General features: G+C 36.2%; 2 protein-coding genes across 6 annotated transcripts in view; one reads left to right on the forward strand and one right to left on the reverse strand.

Moving 5' to 3' along the window:
- The window catches only part of ASPH (aspartate beta-hydroxylase), a 257,979-nt gene extending 234,443 nt beyond the window's left edge, over positions 1-23,536 (forward strand). For all 5 annotated transcript variants that reach the window (XM_078153392.1, XM_078153393.1, XM_078153394.1 and 2 more), the window contains 3 exons: positions 1,743-1,834; positions 2,219-2,352; positions 19,204-23,536. In XM_078153392.1, the coding sequence (XP_078009518.1) occupies positions 1,743-1,834; positions 2,219-2,352; positions 19,204-19,354 (377 nt within the window). In that variant the 3' untranslated portion in view covers positions 19,355-23,536. The remainder of the gene's footprint in view (positions 1-1,742; positions 1,835-2,218; positions 2,353-19,203) is intronic.
- CLVS1 (clavesin 1) overlaps positions 23,342-24,394 on the reverse strand; it is a 216,018-nt gene continuing 214,965 nt past the window's right edge. Inside the window, 1 exon segment of the mRNA XM_021002153.2 lies at positions 23,342-23,847. Coding sequence (XP_020857812.1) covers positions 23,760-23,847 — 88 coding nt within the window. The 3' untranslated portion in view covers positions 23,342-23,759.

The following is a 24,394-nucleotide window of genomic DNA, read 5'->3' on the forward strand; positions in this document are numbered from 1 at the left end:
TACCCTTCTCTCCACTCACATAACCACTGCCATTATTCAAGCTCCCATATATGCTTCCTCCTATTCTATTTCATTTACCTCCCAATGGTGTCTCTTTCAATCTGCTCTCTCTCATTTCTAAGCCATCCTCCATATTTCTGCCAAAGTGGTATTTCTGAAAGTACAGCTATGATGTAACATTCTCACTCCCCATACATACTCTTGAGAAGCATCAGTGGCTTCTTGTTGCCTCTAGAACAGGAATTCTTAACCTTAGAACAAAACCCGATGCATAATAAACAATTAATACCTGTTTCCTCCCTTTTTTGTATTGTGGATTGCTTTTGGTAGTCTGGTGAAGTCATTGGACCTCTTCTCAGAATACTATTCTTTTTTTTTTGTTTGTTTTAGGCAATGGGGTTAAGTGACTTGCCCAGGGTCACGCAGCTAGTAAGCATTATGTGTCTGAGGTCAGATTTGAACTCAGGTCCTCCTGAATCCAGGGCTGGTACTCTATCTACTGCACCACCTAGCTGCCCCTTCAGAATACTATTCTTAAATGCACCATTCATCTGTATGCAAAAACTTGGCAGTTTGGCTTCCCTCAGGTCTCAATTACCTGTTTTGGGATCTTTTCATTTTTTTTTCAGCCAAAGACAAGGTTTATTAAAGATCCGCCATATTAGCCAGACTCTTAAGGAATCTGAGCATCTATGAGCTATTGGCTAGATTGTAAAAATCTGAGCAGTGACTAGATTATAAGAATCAGAGCCTATTCCCTGTTTTGGAATTGATTTAAGTGATACTATCCTATTTTACAGAGGTCTAAAGTCTATTATGTGCTGAGTTCTTCTGTAAAGAAATAAAATTAAATTAAAACAAGTTTTTTTTTTTCCTTAAGAATACCCATTTTCAGCCTAGTTTCCCCTCTCTACTCAAGACACATCATCCCTTGACTCTGGGCACTTCACTGGCCTCCCTTCACGCTGTTCCTCATTGCTCTCCCTCCTCTTCTCTTCTCTGACTTCCCCACCTTCCTTCAAGGCTCAGCTAAAATCCTACTTTCTGTAAGAAGCCTTTCCCAATATCCTTTAATGTTATTGTTTTCCTCTCAAGTTAATCTTCTGTTTATCTGGTATATATCTTGCACATAATTGTTTGTGTGTTTTCTTTCCCATTATATAGTGAGCTTTTTGAGGGCATGGATGTTGTTTTTTTAACCTTTCTTTGTATCCCCAGCACTTCAAAGATACCTGGAACATACTAGGAAATTAATAAATGCTTATTGACTCTAGGAATGAGTTGGAGGACAGTAACTGATTTCTCTGTGAAATCAAATACAACCTGTTTGACTTTTCCTTATGCATCATTATTTCCAACCTTTTTTAGAGTTTAGAGTTTTCAGAGTTTAGCCCAGTCTTAGAAAGATGCACTTTTCAGCTAGTCATACACCATAAGCTATTTTTCTTTTCTTTTTTAAGCATTTAGCATATACATCATCAGTAAAACCGCCTAGGTATATGTGTATAGTCCAGACACTGTATACTGCATTCTATCCATTGATTCCGTCTGTCCATTGATATCCATTCTATTCATGGTGCTCATTCTCTCCATTTGTCTTCTGTTTGGGAAGGACATTGTTCCATCACAGGCTTCAGTTTTCTCATTGATTAAGCAAAGATGAGAATATAGATCTTCACTACATGCATTACAAAGTTTTTGCAGTTTGTCCCTAACAATGCATTTATAATTTATCTGTCTAGGAAGAAAAAATGAAAATGCTTGCAGAGGAGCTCCAAAAACCTGTGCTTTACTAGAAAAATTTCCAGAAACGACAGGGTGCAGAAGAGGGCAGGTATTTCTGACTTTTTTCAGTATTGCTCTAGACTGGAGCTAGCAAATAAATGATCTGTAATGTTTTCAAAGGAATGGTTAAATTTCTTTACTTCATTGAAAGCTGCTTGTTTTAATACTCATTTTAATGGGTCAGAATTTCACATAGTTGACATAAAAAATATAATGGAAAACATTGTATTTCTCTGACTTTTTAGAAAATATGAGTGATTACGTTTTAATCACCTCAGAAATAAAGCACAGATAGAAAACCCAGGTCTTCCCAAATTCTAATCCAAAATGACAAAAGTCTAGGTCTGTCACTTGAGATTGGCAATTCTTCAGCCACCTGACAAATCTTTGAGTGAAAGAGCCATGATGAAGAGTGTATCTTTTTTTTCTGCAGATCAAATATTCTGTCATGCACCCAGGCACTCATGTCTGGCCTCACACAGGTCCTACAAACTGTAGGCTGAGGATGCATTTGGGCCTGGTGATACCCAAGGAAGGCTGTAAGATCCGTTGTGCCCAAGAGACCAGGTAAGCCTTCTTCATTTGTCTTCACTCTCTATTGGGAGGTCTTGCTTTATTGCAGGAGTGGATTTTTATTTGATGATTTCATGGTTTAAAATAGTAACTCTTAATTGATCAAAGATTTAGAGTAGTAAGGAATCTTAGAGGTCGTTGAGTCCAACAACTTCCCTCCCCCTATTTTACTGATGAAGAAACGGAGGCCCAGGGAGGTTAAGTCATTTGTCCAGGGTTGCACAGCTAAATAACTGACATTTATGTAGTAATTTAAATCTGCAAAGTGCTTTACACAGACTTTCATTTGATCTTCCTAATTACTGGTGAAGTAGATACTTAAAGGTATCACCATACTCATTTTACATATGAGGAGACCTAGGGTGAGAGGAGTTAAGTAAGTTGCCTGCAGTCACACAGCTGAGTGTATACCAGAATCTTACTCCAGAGCAGTCAGTATCTACTGTGCCCTACTACTTTATATATTAACTAATCCCATTGGGTATAACTTAGTCTAAAATTTCTTAAGCAGTTTCCTTTCTGTTAAGCTTTCTGTGGTGTGGTACAAAGAATCCTGGGAAAAGAATTAATAGACCTGGGTTGTCCTCCAAGCTTTGGCAGCAGTTAACTTTGTGACATAGGGCAAGTTACATCATTTCTCCTGGCTGGTTCCTCCTTATCTGTAAAATTGCAATATGAAGGGATTGGATTTTAGGAATTCTTCACCTGAGTTCTGTCAACTTTTTTTTTTAATTCTTCAGTAACTGTATTTTGAAATAATTGGTTTACTTTTAAAACTTACCTGGGTTATTTTATTCATTTAGAATTTTGAGATAGGATATCTAGGTTGACACACTGTCCTAGGGGGTCTATAACACCAAAAAGATTATTTAAAAATACATATTATATACATATATGTATATACACAAATGCATACATACAAATAATATGCATAATAAATATATTATGCAAGGGCACTCTGATACGGTTGAGCATATGTATTAGGGAAGCCCCATTTCATCTATAGTTCTCAGCCTAAGAGTAGATACACTTCCATAACTGATTACAGAAAGTTTCTCTTTTTTAAACAAATGAGGGCTGTGATTTTATATGCCACACTCGTCAGCATGGTCTCCTGACTACCCCAAGTCCCCCGCTTTCAAACTTACCTCTTTGCCTTCATTCAAATTATTTCCCTCCCCTGGATTGACCTTCCCTCCAATTACTCCAATTAATACTCATCCTTGTCTGCTTAATTGAAATCTGCCCTCCTCTGTGAAGCCCACCTTAAGCACCTTCATTCAATGAAACAAGCAATTTTTAAGTAGCTGCTAGGAGCAGGGGACTGTGCTACATTCTGGAAATACAAAAGCAGCAATGTAAAACAGGCCTTGTCCTTAAAAAACGGCCTTCTACCAGAGGGTACCATAAATAAATAAATAATATTTACAGACAAATAAATAATTCGAGGGGGCTTTCTGTGGGACATGACATCTGAGCAGAGCCTTCGAGGAAGCTAGGAATTTGAATGGTGAAGATGAGTAGGGAAGGCATTTCAGATGCCTGGGACAAAGGCAGGAGACAGAATATCCGCTAAAGGAAATAACTAGCAAATTCATTTGATGGAATGTAGAGTGTGGGAAGTGGTAATGTGAAATCCCTCTGGAGAGGCCAAGATTGGCCTGGGAAGGCTTTTATCTAAGGAGCTAGCAGAGACATAGGGAACTAACCCTTCATGAATGAACCTGTGTCTGGGAAAATTAATTTGGCAACTGTATAGAGGATAGGTTGGAGAAGAGAAAGGCTGGAAGCTGGGAGACCAATTTGGGGGCAACTGCAAGTCTAGGCAAGAGGATCCAGGAGTGGGGAACCTGCAGCCTCGAGGCCGTGTATGGCCCTCTTGGTCCTCAAGAGTAGCCCTTTGACTGAATCCAAACTTCACAAAACAAATCCCCTTGATAAAAGGATTTATTCTGTAAAACTTGGGCCCAGTCAAAGGGCCGCACTTGAGGACCTAGAGGGCCACTTGTGGCCTTGAGGCCACAGATTCCCTATTCCTGATTTTCTATACAAAGGTAGTAGCTTTGTGAGGGGAGATAGATTGAAGATTTTGTGTTATATCCTAGAGGCAATTGGGAGTTAGTGACTTTTTTTTTTAATAGAGGATTAACAGAGTCAGATCTCTTTTAGGAATATAGATTTGGCAGTTATGTGAAGGATGGATTAGATAGGGAAGCAAGTATAGACAGGGATACCAATTTTAAGAAGCTATTTATAGTATCACCATTAACAGATACAGAAAATTTTGAAAATGAGCACATTTGGGGCGGGGAGTAATGAGTTTAATTGTGAACCCATTGAACTTGAGGCGCATTTGGGACATTTCTGTGTTGGTGTCTAGTAAGCATTTGGTGATAGAAGGCTGGAGCTCAGGGGAGAAATTAGGGCTTGAACTGCACTAGGCTTTTGGGACACACTGGATAGTATGAGAATTATCTGCTTAGTAATAATAGTTGAACCCCTGGTATGTGAGGACACCATCAAGATAGAACATAAAGACAGAAGAGAAGAGGGGCCAGCACAGATCCTTGAGGGACACTCATGAGTGAATTCTACTTTTTCTGAATTCTGATAATACTTATTCTGATCCTCTTTTTTTTTTTTTTTGGTTAGGCGGTGAGGTTAAATGACTTGCCCAGGTCACACAGCTAGTACGTTTCAGGTGTCTGAGGCCGGATTTGAACTCAGGTCCTCCTGAATCCAGGGCCGGTGCTCTATCCACTGTGCCACCTAGTTGTCCCCACTTATTCTTATCCTACCACACATTGTTTCATTTAATCATATACTGGCTTATATTATTTCCTTTTGATTCATATGTATTCATCTTGTCTCCCCTACTAGATTATAAATTCCTTCTCTTCCTCTTCTGTCCCACTTACAGCACCCACCCCATAGTAGGTAGTCAGTAAATACCTGTTGATTATATGGGAAGTGGAAATAACTGCTCCCCCAAACGCAGAGTTTGAAAAATAGTCAAATTGAATTCATATCCTTGCGAGAGATAAGGGTTGTAAGTTCCAGTCCTAACCCTGCCATTCACGCTGACTGTAACAAAAACAAGAAATTTGCCTTCTTTATTACTCGGTTCATACTTTTTGAAAATATGAATGGCATTGTTAACCTAGTTCACTAGCTTATGAGGATCTAGTGGTAAAAAAATAATTTGCAGAAGTTCCTCTTTGCAAATAATTACAAGCCATGTTAAAATCATTATTCTTACTACTCTTCTACGTATTTTGTCAGTGGGGTATTGTATATGAAGAAATGCTAAAGCACTCTCTTTGATAAGGCCAGCAATAGTCATTAGTAAGTATTAACACCCATCGTCATCATCATTCACTGTGAAGTAGTTAACACTGTAGCATCTCGCATTGTGTTGTTATGCTTATCATTAAGAATGATCCTGGCACACACTTTATGATGAGAAAAACATGCTTATATTGAGAGAATATTGTCCAAAAAAGAAATCAAGTTCAGTGTAATATTTACTGAGAGAGAACTGTAAGCTATCAGAAGGAGACAGTATATTTATCACTACCTAACATGGGAGAAAATGGTTTGAAATCCAGAAGTTTCTTGCTGGTTTTGTTAAAACGGTTTTGGTGTCAAAACATACAGAGGAATCAGTCTTCCTTATTCTGGGTAATAGGAAGCAATTTTTCAGAGCTCCTCCAAGGCCTAAACAGTGGGCAATTTGTAGCAATTTGTAGATTGTAGTTCTCAGGTAGTAATAATCTGATTGCTATTTCTTCAAAGGTGATAGGACTCCTGCAGGCTTATGTATCATTTAAATATTCTATCACGCAGTCCACACCACTGCAGATATTAAGTGCATATCCTTTATTGTCAGAGAAGCATACAAGTTTCCCAGTATTTTATTTCCATAAATAAAATAGTCATTTTGATTGTGTTTACCTATTGAAATTGGCGGAAGATTGGAAATGGCAGCTGAGAAGTCTTTTTTTTCTTAGCCAGGGAGTTGTATTCAAGTTCACGAGTTGTTGCCACCTGCTTGCCATATACTCTGGCTCATGTAAAATGACTTGGTGTTCTCCAGTTTGGTCCCAATGAAATTGAATCTGTTGCTCTCCATACCACTAATACAGCTGAACTTAATTGTCACCTTAATTGACTGTAGAAGCTGTGAAAGCTAGCCTTGAATATTTCCAGGAAGGAAATCATCATTCCATTGCTCCAAAAATATGATTGAAACATGCTAATAGAATGAGCTATGAGCTGACACCTCCCCTCTGTATTCAGTGTTTATTACCTGTAGAAATGGCATTCCAAAATATCAGGCCAAAGTGATATATGGCTAGGAAGCAAAGCGTTGCCATTACGTTAGTGACAAAGCCAGGGAAAATTAAGAGAAAATAAAATTAGTTTATATTGAAATGTACATTTTACAGATGTCTTTTGGCTTTACATCACAGAAATTTCAACCCTCCTTTACACACACACACACACACACACACACAAACAATATACACACACTCTCTCTCCAGATTAAATGTTCCCATGTGACAAATAAAAACAATTAAGTAAAATTATCCTACATAGTGATTGCAGTTGGCAGAATACACAGTATTGTGTCCAGATACTCCCCTCTCCATCTCTTTAATGATGAGGAGGGAGGTATGTTTCATTAGATTAAAAAACTCTGCTTCCTTCTGTTATTTTCATTAGCTTTTCAGATATTCAGTTTGACTTCTTTTTAGGGTGATCTTTTCATTACATTGTAGTCATGTGTATTTTTTTTGGTTCTGATTATTTCACTCTATATCAATTTTTATAAATCCTCAAATTAATAATTTCTTACTGTATACTGATATTCTGTTCACTCATATGTCATAGTTGTTGGGTTTTTTGTTTGTTTTTTTAGCTTTTCCCCAAACACAGAGTATTGCTCTAAATATATTGGTGTTTAGTTGATCTCTCTTTCTGTGTTTGACTTCCCTGGATTATATGTATTTTATAGTTGTTTTAAATGGATTTTTTTTTTGGATTATGTTAGTACTATGTAGAAATACTATTGACTTTTGTAAATCAAACTTGCCCAAATTCTTAATCACACCAATTAGTTTCTACATCATTGTCACCTGTAGATAGTGATAATTTTGTCCCCCTTTTGCCAATGTTTATATCTTTTCTTCTCTTATTACTATACCTTGCATTTCTAGAACTATTTCAGATGGATGAACAATTCTTTCAGCTCCATGTTTTCCTGCTAATTTATCTTCTTGTTGGATTTATTCAGTTCTGAGAGGTGTTTCATGCTATTATCGTATATGTGTCTTTTTGCATTTTTCCTACCTTTTCTTTTAAGAACTTAGCCAATAAGCCATTTGGTACATATATACTTAATGTTGTTATTCATTTCATTATCTATAATGCTTTAAGCATAATGTGATTGCACTATTTGTTTCTATTGACTTCATACATTTTTCTATTTATCTTATCTGAGATGAGTGCGTTTTTAGGCTCATTTGAAGCGTGATACATTTTGTTTCTTGCTATAATTTTTATTTTGTGTGTGTATGTGTATGTATACATATATATATATACATACACATACACATAGATAAATATGTTTTATATACTTTTGGAGCAATTTTTAAAGTTTGGTTTCTTATTCATTTTTCTATTCTCTTTCTTTTTATTGAAGAATTTAATCCCCTTTATATTTAGGGCTATAATTGCTAAGTTTATTTTCTTTTCCATTAGTTATGTCTTATTTTTCACTTCTCCTTTCAAATGAGTACTTGTTTTGTTTGCATAAATATAAACCTGGTCCCTTCCCCTTCTTTTCTGCCCAATCCCAAACTCCATTAGTTGGCCTTTATTTATTTGGGGTTTTTTGTTTTTTGTTTTGGTTTTTCCCTTTCCATCTGAAATAAGAGTGAAATAACTCATCTTTCCTGTTTTTCCTCTATCACACTTCTTTGAAATATATGTTCATTTACCTTTCTCATTTAAATTGTATCTATTCTTAATTTCTATTGCTTTTCTTCTGATGGCCCAGCATTATTATATACCTTTTTCTAGCCTTACTGCTAAGTTATTTCAGATTCCCAGGATTTTGATGAATTTTGTTCCTCTCCAAGATTGAGAGTGACCAATTGGAACTCTGCTGCAAGAAAACTCTGCTCTGTGGTCCTTCTTATGTCCCACTTTTACCAGTCCTGTTCTTGTAGGCTCCAGCATTCTTTCTACAGATTTTTCAGGCTGATCTCTGGGACCTGGTTAGCTAATGGTTAAAGAAGACTCTCCCAAGACACTCCTGACAGGGGTCTTCTGAAAAGGTTTTGCACTTGTGCCTCTTCTCCTTTATAGAAATTTCCTTCATTTGGAAACACTGAAAACCGGTCTTATTTATACAATATCCACAGAATATTTCTGTCAGTTACTTTTTTAAATTTTATACAGGGGGCCAAGAAGATAGAGTAAGTCTCATAATTTTGGAATCTTATTGTGCAAGCCATAAATAACTAAAACCATTTAGTATCTATATTTTCTTTTTTATTCTTCTTTTCATGGGAAGTTGTGAAAAATTGGCTATGTTCCATGAGAAATCCTAGCCCCTGCTATCATAATGACATGGCAGTCACCACAACTCTCATTGGAGCCCAGAGTGTGCCTGGAGATGGCTAGAGACCATAATGGTCATTGTTTTGTTTTGTTTTTTCTAGAGATTAGCTTCTTTGCAAAATTTGTGCATTGGTGTGTATATTTACTGATTAGTAATACTTTTCCTTTTTCTGACACCTTCAGAATTTGATGAAATAGAAACAATGGGGGCAGCAAGGTGGTACAGTGGATAGAGCACTGGCCCTGGAGTTAGGAGGACATGAGTTAAAATCCGACCTCAGACACATAACACTCACTAGCTGTGTGACTCTGGGCAAGTTACTTAACCACACTTACCTCACCAAAAAAATAATGATAATGAAATAGAAATAATGATAAAGTTTGTCGTATGCATATACAAGTAGAAAACCTCATCTAAAAATGGATTGAATAGATATAACCTTTTTTTTTCTTGAAGCACTTGATACAGTAAGGGGTAGTATAATAGCTAAATACAATAGAACTGATATTCATCATATGCAGTCTTCTATAATATTCAGCCCAAGTACTTTCCTTATATATGTCAGATTGAACTAAATCTTGGCTGCCCATTTTTCTTCTCAAATAGGCTTTGTCCAAAATTTGAGTGTAACCTTAAATTATAATCATGCTTCTGCTGGCTTTTGTATGCCTCTTCTAGCCTCATGGGGTAAATTGGCTGGGATCTAGTGTGGAATTTGTAGTCCTTTCCCACCAGCCACTTTTGGGGAGAGAATGTAGGGCAGGTTTCTCCTCCTTAATGCTGGTCTCTGCCTTAGCTAATGGTACCTGCTTTTCCACTGGGCAGCCAAATAGTTCTAGGCAACCAGTTACTACTTAACCGCATAGTCTTCTTTTCTCTCTCCCATTCTCAAATCTTTCCAACTTTAGAAATAAATCTGTGTCTAAAGCATTTCATATAGTTCTTTTTTTCTAGCAAAATAAGCCTATACATCAACCAACTCCAACATTATATATAATATTCAACACTGACAGTCCAACATCTCTGCAAAAAAAAAAAAGGAGGAAGGTACATTTTCATATCTACTTTTGGGGAGTGAGCTTGTTTATTATCATTTCAGAGCTTTCAGCTTTGATTTTATTGTTATTTTGAATTACTTAACTTATGATAGTTAATTTTTTTTATAATCATAGTGAAGCTTTCTTTCCTGGTTCTGTTTACTTTGTTTTGCATCAGGTTATATAGATCTTCCTATGCATCTCTATAGTCTTCATGTTAATATTTTTATAGCATGAGAATACTCCATTACTTTCATGTACAACAATTTGTTTGGCCATTCCCCCTTCCATAGACTTTATTTCTTTTTGTTTCCAGTTCTTTGCTATTACAAAAAGTAATAGCAGTTAGGGGATAGAGGGGTATTTCTTATAAATATCTTCTTGCATATAGCATCTTTCTATTTTCCATGATAAATATACTGAACATTGAGATCTTCAGGTTAATGGACATGAAGATTTTATTTGCTTTCTTAGCATACTTTTTTTTTCTAAATTTATTTATTTTTAGTTTTCAGCATTCACTTCCATAAGATTTTGAGTTCCAAATTTCCTTCCCATCTCACACCATCTTGGGGTTTTTCCCTCATGAGTCTTTTGGAGTTGTCCTAGATAATTGCATTGCTAAGAAGAGCTAAGTCTATCAAAGTTAGTCATCACACAATGTGGCTGTTACTGTGTACAATGTTCTCCTGGTTTTGCTCACTGCACTCAGCATCGGTTCATATAAGTCTTTCCAGGTGTTTTTAAAGTCTGCCTACTCATCATTTCTTATAGCACAACAGTAATCCATTACATTCATATACTACAACTTATTTAGTCATTCCCCAGCTGATGGGCATCCCTTCAATTTCTAATTCTTTGCCACCACAAAAAGAGCTTCTATAAATATTTTTGTACATGTAAATCCTTTTGCCATTTGTATGATCTCTTTGGGATACAGATATATGAGTGGTATTGTTGGGTCAAAGGGTATGCACATTTTTATAGCCCTTTGGGCATAGTTCCAAATTGCTTTCCAGAATGGTTGAAACAGTTCACAACTTCACCAACAATGCATTAGTGTTCGAATTTTCCCACATCTTCTCCAGCATTTATCATTTTCCTTTTTTGTTAGCACACCTTCTAATTGCTTTTCGGAATGGTTGGACCAATTCACACCTCTACTGACAGTTGTTATTATTCACTAATAATAGTGAGCCTGTCTATTTACAACCATTCCATATTGACTATCCCAACTTGTTTTTATTCTTTGCCTATTTGCAGCATGTGAGGTGAAACCTCAGAGCTGTTTTAATTTATATTTCTCATATTATTGAAGATTTTGGAGTAGTTTTTCCTTTGGTTTTTTAATAGTGTGCAATTCTTTTGAAAATTGTTTATGTTATGACCATTTGCCACTGAAGAATAACTTGTGGTCCACACTTAGGTTAGTTTCCTCTGTATCCTGGAAATCAAACCCTTAGGAAAGGTGGTGTGGGATAATGGTAGAGAGCTGGCTTCAGAGCTGTTAAGACTAAGGTTCAAGTTCTGCTTCTGACATAGACTGACAGTATGTCTTTTGGCAAGTCACTTAGCTATTCAGTATTCAAACTAAGACTATAAATGGCAGAGAAGTTGCCAAACTACTACGTTGGTAGAATAAGTTTCTCATCAGGATCTTCCTACACCAATGAAATTACAACCTCAGTTGTTATCCTATCAGACCTTTGTCAGAGATATTTGACACAAAGTTACCTTGTTTTTCATGGTGAGACCTTTAATATTGGAGCCATGTATCCATTTTTGGCTTTTTGTGGCATATGATGTGAGGTTTCTCTAAACTTAGTTTCTGCTGGCTTGCTTTTCATTTTCTCAAACAACTTATCAGATGGGAAGTTTTTGTTCCTCAAGTAATTTAAAGTCTCTGTTTTTTCAAATACTGAGTTATTTTGCTCAGTTGTTTATAAGTCTTTCTTATCTGTTTTTCCCCTGTTCTATTTTCTTTTCTTTTTTTAAAAACCAAACAGTTTTGATGATTACTATTATGTAGTATAACTTGAAGTCTGGAAGTACTACTATTCCCCCTTTATTCCTACTTTGTTTTCATTGTTTCCTTTGAGAATTTAGATCTTTGGTTCCTCCAATGATCTTTGTTATTACTTTGTTTAGGTCTATGAGGTAACCTCTTGGTATTTTGATTGGTATTACTCTAATTGTTTAAATTAATTTAGTTACTATCATCATTTTTATCATATTAGCAGAGCACAGCTATTAGCTGTTTATATGCCTCCACTTATTTAAGGTATTTTTCATTTTTAGGAGGTATTTTATCCTTGCTTTTATATAAATATTAAGTGTGCCTTGGTAGAACAACTCCCAAATATTTTATGTATTTTTTTTAAATAGGGCTTCTCTTTCTATTATTTCTTTCTGTATTTTGTTATTGCTTTTCTAGAGATGCTAGTGATGTTTCTGGTTTTATTTTAAGTCTGCTGTGTGAATCTTTAAGCCTCCCCACCCCCATTGAACATTTATTAAGTACATACCTTGAGACACACAAGGCTGCAAGAGTGATATGAACATAGATAAGATACAAGCCCAGCTCTCAAATCGTTTATCATCCAATGAGGAGATAAGACATTTAAAAAAACCAACAACAGCACACAACTCCAGGTCAAGTGATGTGATGGGCAGGGAGAAAACAATTGCAGAGGGAACGGAAAGCTTCAAGAGAATCAGAACTGAAAGCTTTAAGTTCCACTAACTAGTCCCAAAAGTCTGTTTTATCCAGTGTCAATAGTTCTCTGAAACTAAGGTTTCTATAAGAAGACCATATGATTCTGTGGGTGAATTTGTTCAGGCTTTTAATTTAGGATGCTACATTATTAGCTCATATGACTGGGGTGAGGACACGGACTCTGGATGATGAGTACCTAACCAAGGCAATCTGATAGGTTGACAGTCTGAGTTGGTAACTGACAGGGGTGATGCTGAACCCCCCACCAAAGTAGTGCTACTGAAACTTTGTCTATGGGTCGGGACTGTATATATGCAGTGTATATATACATATATATATATATATATATATATATATATATATATATGCACACATATACACATAGATACATTATATATACAGTATATACATATACCATATATATATATATATATATATATATATATATGGTATATGTATAATATAGGGGCTGCTGACTGTATGAGTGATTCAGAGAAAGAATTTTGGGTTTAAAGTGATGAAAACCTGCATCTAAACCTTATTTCTGCCACATATTAGCAGTTTGATCTTAAATAATTGTCTTTGCTTGTCTGGGCTGCAATTTACTCATATGTAAAATGAGAAGGTGAACAAGTTGTCTTATGGGTTCCCTTCTATGCTTACGATTCATACTGTTTGTAGTCCTGGGATCTGTTTCCAATTCCAACATTGGCTGACGCTGCATTTATAGACATCTCACACTTTTTGAGCCTTGTTTTTTTCTTTAACAAAATGAGTAGAGAATACCTGTTTGTTTTTAATCTACAACAAAACATTATTAAAAAGATTATTAACTTTTTTTTTGCAAATTCCTTGGGTGACAGGCTAAGCACCTGGTATCATTACTTAGTATTAATATCAGTGATAATTGCATGACAGAATTTTTATTAAGTAGGCATTTCAGAATTATTATTAATTATAATTATTGTAATTTGATAAACAGTAAGATTTTTAAATGTTACATAATCTTGGGAGCATATTTTCTACTATCATTTTACAAAACCAGAGTAGAGGATTTTTTTTCTTCAACACATGAAATTACAGAAATAAGCTTTGGAAAGGCCCAAGTCATCCCTGGTGGGGTCAGAATCCTGCTTGAGGCCTTGCATGAATTTGACTCTATGAAAGCTGCTGGGAAATGTTCCCAGGAAGCCTCCTTTCCAATGTGTTTCATGGGCTCTTTTATCCAAAGGGACTGTTTCCATGTCATAATTTGAATGTTAACTTAATCATATCTATGAAGCTTTTTTTCACAAACTAAGTGGTCTGAAAAATATTTATTTGCACTTCAATGATAGCCTTTGTATTTTAGGCCAGAAGGGGTATAATAGACCTTTGACGTCTTTATGATTCCTTTCATTGTGTAAAGCCCTCTTGCTTTCCCATGCTGGTGATAGATGGACCTCTGCTCTAACTTCTCCAAGCCACTCCAGTCAGGCATTTAGATGAATTTTATTGTCCTGTGCTTTTATCTTTTAGTCTAATAAATGCTGCACTTTGGGGTATTTGCAAATCAGGCTCCATCTGATAATTGATGAAGATTTATTTTTTTTTTCAATTTAAGCTTTTAAAAGGTATCCATGCCCAAAGCAAGGGAACTGAGTGCATGAGGCAATGTGAGAAGTTTACAAAGGGCAAATACAAGTCAAATGGGACACATGGAGTGATGCAATCTTCTTGGCCTTAGAAAAATCAACCCCAAAATCATGTTGAGGGTATATTTGAGTTGTCTTACTTTCCCTGGGAAAGGAACTATGTGTTCCGAAATTAATTCCCACGTCAATGTTTTTCTCCTCTCGATATTTATGTTTAGTTTTTAGTCTTCCATTTGTATTAATCCTTCTTGAAAGCTAGAAACTACTGGAGTCTCTGCAGAATAAATAAGTAAACAAATAAATTTGTAAAGAAAGAAAACTGTCCACCTTCTTGGGCTGTGTTTGGTCCTCTTCAGTATCCAATAAGCAGGAGTCAGGTGTCAGGACATCTGAAATAACTGGTGGTGGTTCTCTCACCACCATTTCTCACCACAATTACTTCATTTTTGTTTGGTTTTTTCCCTCCCTCTTTATTTTTCTGCTTTTGCTTTTTCCCATCTTTTTCCTATTTTCTGTTTCTCAGATTAGATTTAAAAAATCAATTGCACAAGTACAGAATAGTGATGAACTTAAAATGGAAAATGATAGCAACATTTTTGTATATGGCTAATGTAGGCATTTGTTTTACGTAACTATGCATATTTGTTATGAGAGTAATTTTTATGAATTGAAGTGAGTAGAAGGCAAAGAAAATGCTTGTTAATTTAAAATTTTTATTTAATTTTTAAAAAAAGTAAAGGATAGGAAAAACAATCTGAATAATTTAGAGATCCCCAAACAATATTAACAAACACAGTGACAGCTTCCAAAACAGCAAATTTAGTCTGAACCTATGGTAAGGTAGGCAGGGTGTCCAGAAAGTGAAAGGTAATATTCTCACTATTTTTCTCATTACTCCAACCACATCTTCAGTATTATGTTCAGTTTTGGATGCCATATTTCAGAAAGAATATTGCTAATTTGGGGCAGCTAGGTAGCATAGTGGACAGAAAGAGCAGGATCTACAGTCAGGAAGACCTGCGTTCAAATGCGGGCTGAGACAGTTATTAGCTCTGTGACCCTGAGCAAATTTGCTTCAGTTTCCTCAACTATAAAATTAGCTGGAGAAGGAAATGGCAAATCACTCTGGTATCTTTGCCAAGAAAACCCTAAAGGGTCACAAAGAGGCTGATGCAACTGAAATGACTGAACAACAACAATAACATTGCTAATTTGGAGACCAGAAAAGAGTGCCCTGAGAAGTAAAGGCCTTTAAGATGAAATCAGACCCTAGGACAATCAATTGAAGGACTATGGGATATTTAGCATAGAGAAGAGAATATTTGAAAGGGAGAAAAGTGGCTGCCTTTAAGTATTTGAATGGCAGTGGAAGGATTAGGGCATCATTAGGAACAATGGATAGAGACTGCAGAGAGGCAGTTTAGCCTTGATATGAAAAACTGGCTAACAAAGCTATATATATATATATGTTTAATGAATTATAAGTGGAGGAATGAATTCTCTTTTACTGCAATCCCTCAAGTGGAAGTTGGGTGAATATTTTGTGGGAAGGATTCTTGTTCAGGTCCTCATTGGACCACTGAGGACCCTTCCAACTCAGAGGTTCTCTGGCTCTAACTTTCTGGGGCAAAGCACTCTATTGTGTATCTCTTGAGAAGGGGGAGCAAAACAGATGGGAAGGTTAAAGAAGTAATTGTTAATAGTGGAAGAGCTAAAAGCCATAGCTTCTGTTTTGATTCTGACCTTCTTTAACAGTTTCTTTTATTTATTTTCTTTTTAAATTTTTTTATTCATTTTAAACTTAAATACAAAACAAGAAAAGAAAAAAAAAGAACATTGGTTTATTTTAAAACAAACAAAAAATTACCCCCACCCCAAAACTCCTTCAGGTCTGCACTTGACAATATCTACCTATCTACTGCTTATAAACAATGAACAGAGTAATTTTTATGGGCTAAGACTGAGGCCCTATGTTGTTTGGGGTTTTTTTTCTTTCGATGGGGAATATGAGACTGAGCTAGGAGACTGGATCAGAGTTTGTGGTCTAAAGGTATAAACAGTGAGGTTGGTAGAAACAGATAGCTTGCTAATTGTTCACTGTTCAGTAGCTGTACATACAGTCTTAGTTTCTGAATGAAATTTGAAAGGAAAATAAATTTAGAAAGCAAAAACAAGTCCATCCTTAACCAGATTTTACACACACACACACACACACACACATATACTGCCAAGCCAATCTGAAGAGTTGATCAACAGAAATAAGAGGAATTTCATCTAGGGATTCATTGTAATGTTGTAGAAGAACACTAGCCTGGGAGTAAGACTAGGTTCTGGTATTTTCTTTGTCGTTAATCATTATCATCACTGTATGTAATTTGTTCAGCTCTAAGCAAGTAACTTACTATCCCTGGCCTTAGTTACTCAGCTTTAAGATTAGAGCATTGGATTAGATAATACCGAAGGCCCTTCTCAACTCCAAATTCCTACAATTCTCCTCTCCCCCCCTTCCCTTCTTCTTTTATAGCCCTACTTTTATATATAAGGATCACCAGGGACTGCTTAGTCCACCAGGTGATATTGAAATAAGAAAAAAATGTTTCCTGGCTCTTTCAAGAATTACATGCCCTTTCACTTCTGTATGAATGGCCTTCTCTTCCTTTCTTCAGGGCAATCCAGTAAGCACTAATGACATATCTGCTGTAAGACAGTGGTGCTCAGCACAAAGACAAAACATGTCTCCATCTATCCCTGCCCTCAAGGAACTTAAATACAGTCACACTCTTGACTTTGGCTTTGTTTCCAAATGGTTTTTGGATTTCATATGTGAAAATTTGTTTGAGTGACTTGTGATAACCATATTCTTGTAGGTTAGCTTGCCACTCTATGGCCTGGTCCTTTTATCAAGGACATAAATTTTATTCTCTCTGAAACTGAAGATGTAAACCAACTCCTTATCCAACCTTTAGAGGCACTGTCAGTCAGTTAATAGCTATTGATTGATTGAGATCTTATTTTTGCTAAGCATTGTGTTAGACACCATAAGGAATATAGTGAGGGATACAGAAATAGTCTCTGCCCTCAAGGAGTGTACAAGATATTGAATGTATCAGTTACTTTGAAAAAATTATTTTCAAGTTCATTAAGCAGGCCATACCATTTAATTTTAGCACTTTGCTGTACATGTAAAAGGCTCAAGCCCTATTCTTATTCTTGTGCCATAAAACACTGATATCTTGTGATTGAATAACTTGAAACCCAGCCATCATTTTCCAACCAATACTTAATACTTTTAACAATGGGCTTTAAATTGAGTAGAACACGTACAGTATAATAAACTTATTTCATAATGAAATTTGACTTTAGAAAATCAAAGCATTTTTTTAAAATATGCAGTTTAACTAGAGGCCAATTTTGTGTTTTGTCTTTGTATCCTTACCACTAAGAACAGTTCCTTCCACCTATAATCAATCAACAAATGTTTATTGAATTCAGTTTAATCTGTCACTTAGAAAATACAAAATTCTGTTCTGTTTTGGGTTTGGATTCTATTATACAATGATGAGGAAATATGCTGTTGTGAAAAGAAAGAAAAGAATGCTGAATTTGCTGGATTAGACTCCTAGCTCTGCTATTTATTATCCACATCACCTTTGGCAAGCCAATTCACCTACATAGGCCTCAGTTTCCTCAACTGTAAAAGAAAAGGGATGGACTAGATGGCTTCTGAGGTCCAGCTCTAAATCTTTCATCTTTTCACTTCACAGTTGAAAAATTGTTTTTTCTACCACAACCTGAGGGGTGAGGTAGTATAAGTCAGGTCTGCACAACCTGTGGCCTGCCAAAGGATTTCGGGCAGCCTGCAAAAAATGTAGTGGATGCTCTACATTTTTTGTGGGCCACCCAAAATCCTTGCAGGTCACAGGTGGTGCAGGCCTGATATAAGTAGTATTATCTGTTTGGGGAAACTGAGACTTAGGAGGGTAAGCCCATAGTCACACAGCTAGTAAGGATCAGAGCCAGATCTCAATCCCAGGTCTCCTAACTCCAAATGCTATGTTCCTTCTTTCTGTATCAAGTTGATTGTTCCTTCTCTCCCCACCTCCATTTACTTCTTGATTATATTTTATTCAAGTTAACATTAAAATTGGTGTGTATCAGTTGCAGATGAGGAGACAACCTAATAATGAATGGCATTGATTTTTAAAATCTCCTATATGAATGATATTAGCACAAAGAACAAGAGTCTCGAAATACCCCTATGTTCTGAACACAGAACGATGGCTAGGAAACGCCTGGTCTTACTGTTGCTGTGTTTTGGTAAAGAATAATAATCTTTTTAATGCCTGTTTTTTTGAGTGTGTAGTTTACCCAAATGGAATAACATGATGTGGTTGTCCCTTGAAAAGGATAATCCTTTGCCTATGAAAAGCCAGGAAAGATGCCAGGGAGCTTTCACAAAAAGTAATCAGTTATGTGATTATTCGTAGGAAAATTATGCACTTTATGGAGGGCCAATGGCCAATTTTTAACCCTTTGCTGACTAAAATCTCTGGTAGAAGAAATTTATTTTTAAAAATGTTTCCAAGATATATCATAGTCTTAGTAGACCTTCAGCTCCATTTTCTGTACTTCATCTATAATATTGAACAATAACAATTAATGTTTAGAATGAAGAAACACTGAGTCCTGTAATGCAGTTTGGGTCATTGAAGACATTAAATCATGCTTTTGATGTCAACATTCATTTTCACAAATTCCTAAGAGCTTTGGTTAGCTAGCATTCATCTAGATAACCTGAACCTTAGAAAATGTCTTGTTTTTCTCTTACAGGATTTGGGAAGAAGGGAAAGTGCTCATCTTTGATGACTCCTTTGAACATGAGGTGTGGCAGGATGCAGCCTCCCTGCGCCTAATCTTCATTGTGGATGTGTGGCACCCGGAGCTGACCCCTCAGCAGAGGCGAAGTCTGCCTGCAATTTAACGCACATTGGAGTCTCAGAACACAAATGAGGGAGGCTCTTAACATCTGTTCTGTCTGTGTGGCTGTGTAGACAGAACCATAAATGTTGAAGCTCCTAATGCTTCTGCTTGAATTGCAGCCTCAAAAATGCTAGCCTGCTTGGGTTTAGAAGATGGTGAAGGAATGGTTTGTCTACTCCAGCTCATTTAGAAATTGTCCTTCTCTGTTCCATGCTGCTGTGATGCCTACACTAAAGTGAAAAACGTGAAACCTTCTTACCAGCCAAAGATTTTGCCCCTAGAATAGGTTTGTCAGTGTGCATTGATAGGAAATATAGATAATGTGAATGGATGGTTGTCGTTTTGTAATTTTTAAATGTAATGGTATTTTTCTATTAAGCCAGCCCTAGAACATTTATTTTTATGAACCACTACGTTCTTTCTTTCCTTTTTTTTTTATCACAAGTGTATAATGGCTTCACTTCCAGCTGTTTAGTATTGTTATCTTTGGGGTATTCTTTATCAAGATGAGTTTTCCTTTGCTTTTGTAATTCCTTTTAATATAAAGAAATTGGTATGAGAGAAAATGATATTTTCCAACTATGATGGACAGGAAAAGGTAGAAAACAATAGCTCTGTCTAAAAAAAAAACCATGAAAATAACCTCCCTTTTTATCAGTTTATTTTTTCTTTTACCTGGAGGCCTGGTTTCTGACTAGCACCCTCTTTGTGTTAATAGTACAGACAAACTAAGTAGATTGTTTGTTTCACTGAAGAAAAGTTTTGTTATTGAAAAACCATGTGTAGTAGTTTGATACTGATCCCTTTAAAGGCCACATATAGCTCTCATATATGACAAGAATTAGGCTTTGGGGTTTTTTTTGTTTTTCCAAGAAAAATTTTTTCATAGTAAAATTTTCTTGTCTTCTAAGATTAGGCATATGCTTGGTAGGGAAATGATCCAGGTCCTGTGGGTCTTGATACCATTAGCAGTCTGGGTCTAAGCCCTCTCTCATCTTTACACAGTATTAATCTGTATGGAGGATGAGTGAATGCTCCATTGATACTTCAGAGGATTCCTGATATATTTTTCACTGATCAATTTTTGGTAGTGTTATTCAGGATGACATAATGGAAAGGGTAATTGCTGCAAATGGGAAAATGATAGGATCTTTGTTGCATAGTGGGGTATCATAAGAAATCTTTTCTTCTTTAAATCATTTGGAAACACTCTTCCTGACTTCTTGCCTTAGAACAGAATTGCTACATAAAATGAAAAGGAATGCCTTAAAATAAGCATCAGGCTTGCATGAGTGAATTTTTAATAATGCACATTACAAAGAAACAACATTTTAAAAGAATGATCTCCATAGAGAGTCAAATCACTAGGTAAAGTTTCAATGAAATAAAACATTTTAATTTTTTCTAAAACCAAGTAAGAGTGAAATGCACCCTTTGAAAGGTGTGCAACATAATTTTTGTATTAAGAATGTGATGATGATCATGCACTGAATATCATTTCATGGGCCAAGATGAACAAAAATGTTTAGTAAATGCCATATTCATGGCATTTTTTTAAAAAATAAACTTGAGTGCCTGGAGTCCTGGTGGAAAGTTAGCTAGAATACACAGCCTTTTCATTCCAGGAACGATCGAGGCAACTTCTGGCTTGTCTACTTTATCTGTCTTCCAATATTGAAACTACTCGTATTTCTTTTAACTCAAGAGCACAGGTTCTACTGGAGGGGCATTGGGGAATTTTTATCCCTTTTCCTTGAAAGGAGCCTCAACTAGAATGCACAGGTTGACAATACTGTATGGGGAACTTATGTAGTGGTTCCTGTGTAGTTGCTTCCATTTCTAAACCAGGTATTTTGTGGCAGGTTTGTTTGTTTTTGTTTTTGTTTTTGTTTTGTTTTGTTTTTTTGGTGGAGGGGAGCTGGGGACAGCACATTACGGGTGTGGAATAGAAAATCAAGAGAAACAGTACCTCCAAAATAATGATCAATATCAAGGGGAAAAAACAGGAAGAAAAAGTCGTTTTTGTCCTTCAATATTTATTTAACAAGGGGAAGTGACTCAACAGAGAAGGACAGTACAATCCAATGCTCGTGTAATAGTAACTAACATTCATGTCAATTCTTGTTGAATTTGGTTCCTGTTTGTAAATCTATCGCATACATGTACAGAAAATTCAAATGAGAAAATGTACATGGGAACGTTCATCTTACATTCATGTCATGAGATTTGGAGAAAAACAGATTTACAAGCTAACTCATGTTAACTTAGGTCACTATGGTAGGTAGAGTGTTTTAAATCAGGTCACTAAATCAGGACACTGAGACTGCCAACTTAATAGGCAGGTGTCTTTTTACTATTTTAAAACATAGCACTAACTGGCTTCAATGACATTTTAAAAACTTGGATGCAACAATTGTCACATGTATAAACCCAAGCAATTAAAATGGCTCCCTGATTTGCTTTTATTTCTTTTTCATCTCTCTTATAATTATATAAAAAAAAGTCATTGGGTCACAGTACAGATGAAGATATTTCAGCACGTGGTTAGGAGTGGCTGCCCAAAAGTAACTGGTTTTATTTACACATCTCTGTGTTGGCAGAGTGGCTATATTTTCATTTCATATCCTACTTCATCATTTTTTTTTGCAAAAATAAAAATAGTAACCAACATTTATATAGTGCTTTATAAAGTTTCCAAAGCACTTCACATATATTATTTCATGTGAGCCTCACAACAACCCTGCAAGGTAGGTACTGCAGGTGTTAATGTCCCCATTTTACACATGAGGAAACTGAGGCTCAGAAAGGTAATTTGACTTGCCCAAGGTCACACAGCTATTAATTGTCAGAGGTGGTGGTATTTAAACCCAGTGTAGAGTTTTTTACAAGACTGGGCCAGAACACATAAACAATGTCTGTTTCTGTTTTATCCTGTACCAGTAGCCATAGCCGGTATGCTACAAATGCACACATTAATACTTTTTGATTTTTTTCCAGTGAAGAACAAAAATAGTAAATGCTAATTCCATTTGGAAATGGCCATGACCTATTGAATTATGTCTTCCCCATGATTTGCTCAGCTTAAAATGTTAGCCCTTCTAAATGTTTCCATTTAAAATACCACTGTACCACCCATCATTAGCTGAAATACCTTCTGTGTGACACATGATGCCAAGTAATGGTACAAATGAATAGATGAATGTCTTTATGGAGCAGGTGGCTGAAGAGAAAAAGATGCCTAAAATTGTAAAATTGATTTAGGGAAGCAAACATATGGCACAAAATCATTTCTTACAGGTTTTCTTTTATTTTATCTCCATGTCCATTTCAGTGAATGGGTAGGATTTATTTTTCAAAAACAAATAAAGCAGTGAGCTGATCTTTGGCATTTCAGTCCTGCATTTCTATTCTGCTCCTTTTGCTTAAAGTACATGCCCATTTAGTCATTCATTCATTTGAGGAAGTATTCCTCCTCAGTTGAATGTCTGCTTTTTCTAGCAACCACCAGAACCGCCCTCTGTCTGCAACCTTTAATTGATGGCAGGAGCGAAGGGGGTTAAATGGTTCCATAGCATTTTCCTAAGCTGTCATGATCTAAATGAAACAATCTGAATAGTTCCATTAATTACTAAAAAAATGTTTCCAATGAGATTCCCCTTTATACAGATACAGACCGAGCTAACAGACTCTAGAACTGCCTATGGAAAATCATGTCATAAAAAGGAAGAAAAATTGTTTCTCCAAATTGCGTATCTTCTGCCCTCATGATGTAAAATGGTTTTAGAGAAGATACAAAAGTTCAGAAAAGTGTTAGCCAAGTATCAAAATAATAAACTATAGCTAGCCAGAGTTATGAGAACGTGTTCTCAGGATGAACCATTCAATGCTGGTGGTGAGGTTAAAGAAAAAATAAATCAATGAGAATGAAAATTATTGCAGATGCTTTTGTTTCATGGCTTTGCACTATACTAAATCTGAAAATTGTATCTTTACAGTTTAATTTGGACATATGTTGTTTGGAAAAAACACTCCCTTTTTCCCAATATGATATATGAGGAGAAATGTCCACAATGTAGTATATATATGTGAGCAAAGAATTAATAAGTCCAACCCTTTTTGATCCTTTTAATACCATAAATGTAAAATAAAAATTGAAAAAAAAATTGTTCCTGGTTTAAATTGATGTCTTGCTTCATCCTTGTGTCCTTCACTGAAAAAGAAATCCTTCCAGTCTTTGTTTAACTTTGGCTGCTCAGACAGATGGCTGGTGACGATCGTTATTGTCAACAGAAGTGGAGGACCTTTTGTCAAGCAAGATGTGTGCCTGTGGGGATCAGTTAAGCATGTGCTTCATAGGTGACTGGTGCCACTGAAGGCTGGTAAGATGTATTTTGGTGACTTAGAATTCAGTCCAGAGCCAGGAGTGGTTGGGTGTTCTCATTCTCTCCCTTTTCCTCATGTTTCAGTGTCCCAGCTTCCACGACAGACTGAGACCTGTAAAGGTTTAGGGAAGGTTTGGGAGGAGGGAAAAAAGGAAAAAAAATTGCTTATTAATTGCTTACTAACAAAAATTGCTTACTACTGACAAGTGGGAACAATTATTCAGCTTTTCTGGGCAATCATTTGCTCTACGTAATATGGGGGGGGTTATTTGTTTTGGTCTGGACCTGTGATTTCATCAGTTTGGAGAATCTGCTGATGTGGAAACTCCTTTGATTAGCAACTGTCTATAATTTATAGTATGTGAGAGTTGCTTGAGGCACTGGAAGTGACTGACTTGCCATGGTTACAGAGTCAGTAGGTGTCAGAGACAAGTTGTGAACCCAGATTTTCCAGATCCCAGGACCAACCCGCTATCTGCCAAAGCAGGCTTTATCTCATAGAGTCTGTAGCCTATACAAATACACACTAATCATTTCAATGTCTAGCATGGCAATAACCTGAGATTCTCTTAAGACTGTCCAGTTTTTCGTGTAAGCCTGATGATGAGTTGTGTATCTGAGGCCTGAAACTTAAGTTCATACAGGATAATCACCCATTG

Source organism: Phascolarctos cinereus, unplaced genomic scaffold (assembly GCF_003287225.1).
Source record: "Phascolarctos cinereus isolate Bilbo 61053 unplaced genomic scaffold, phaCin_HiC Scaffold_4;HRSCAF=312, whole genome shotgun sequence".
NCBI classification, from domain to species: domain Eukaryota; kingdom Metazoa; phylum Chordata; class Mammalia; order Diprotodontia; family Phascolarctidae; genus Phascolarctos; species Phascolarctos cinereus.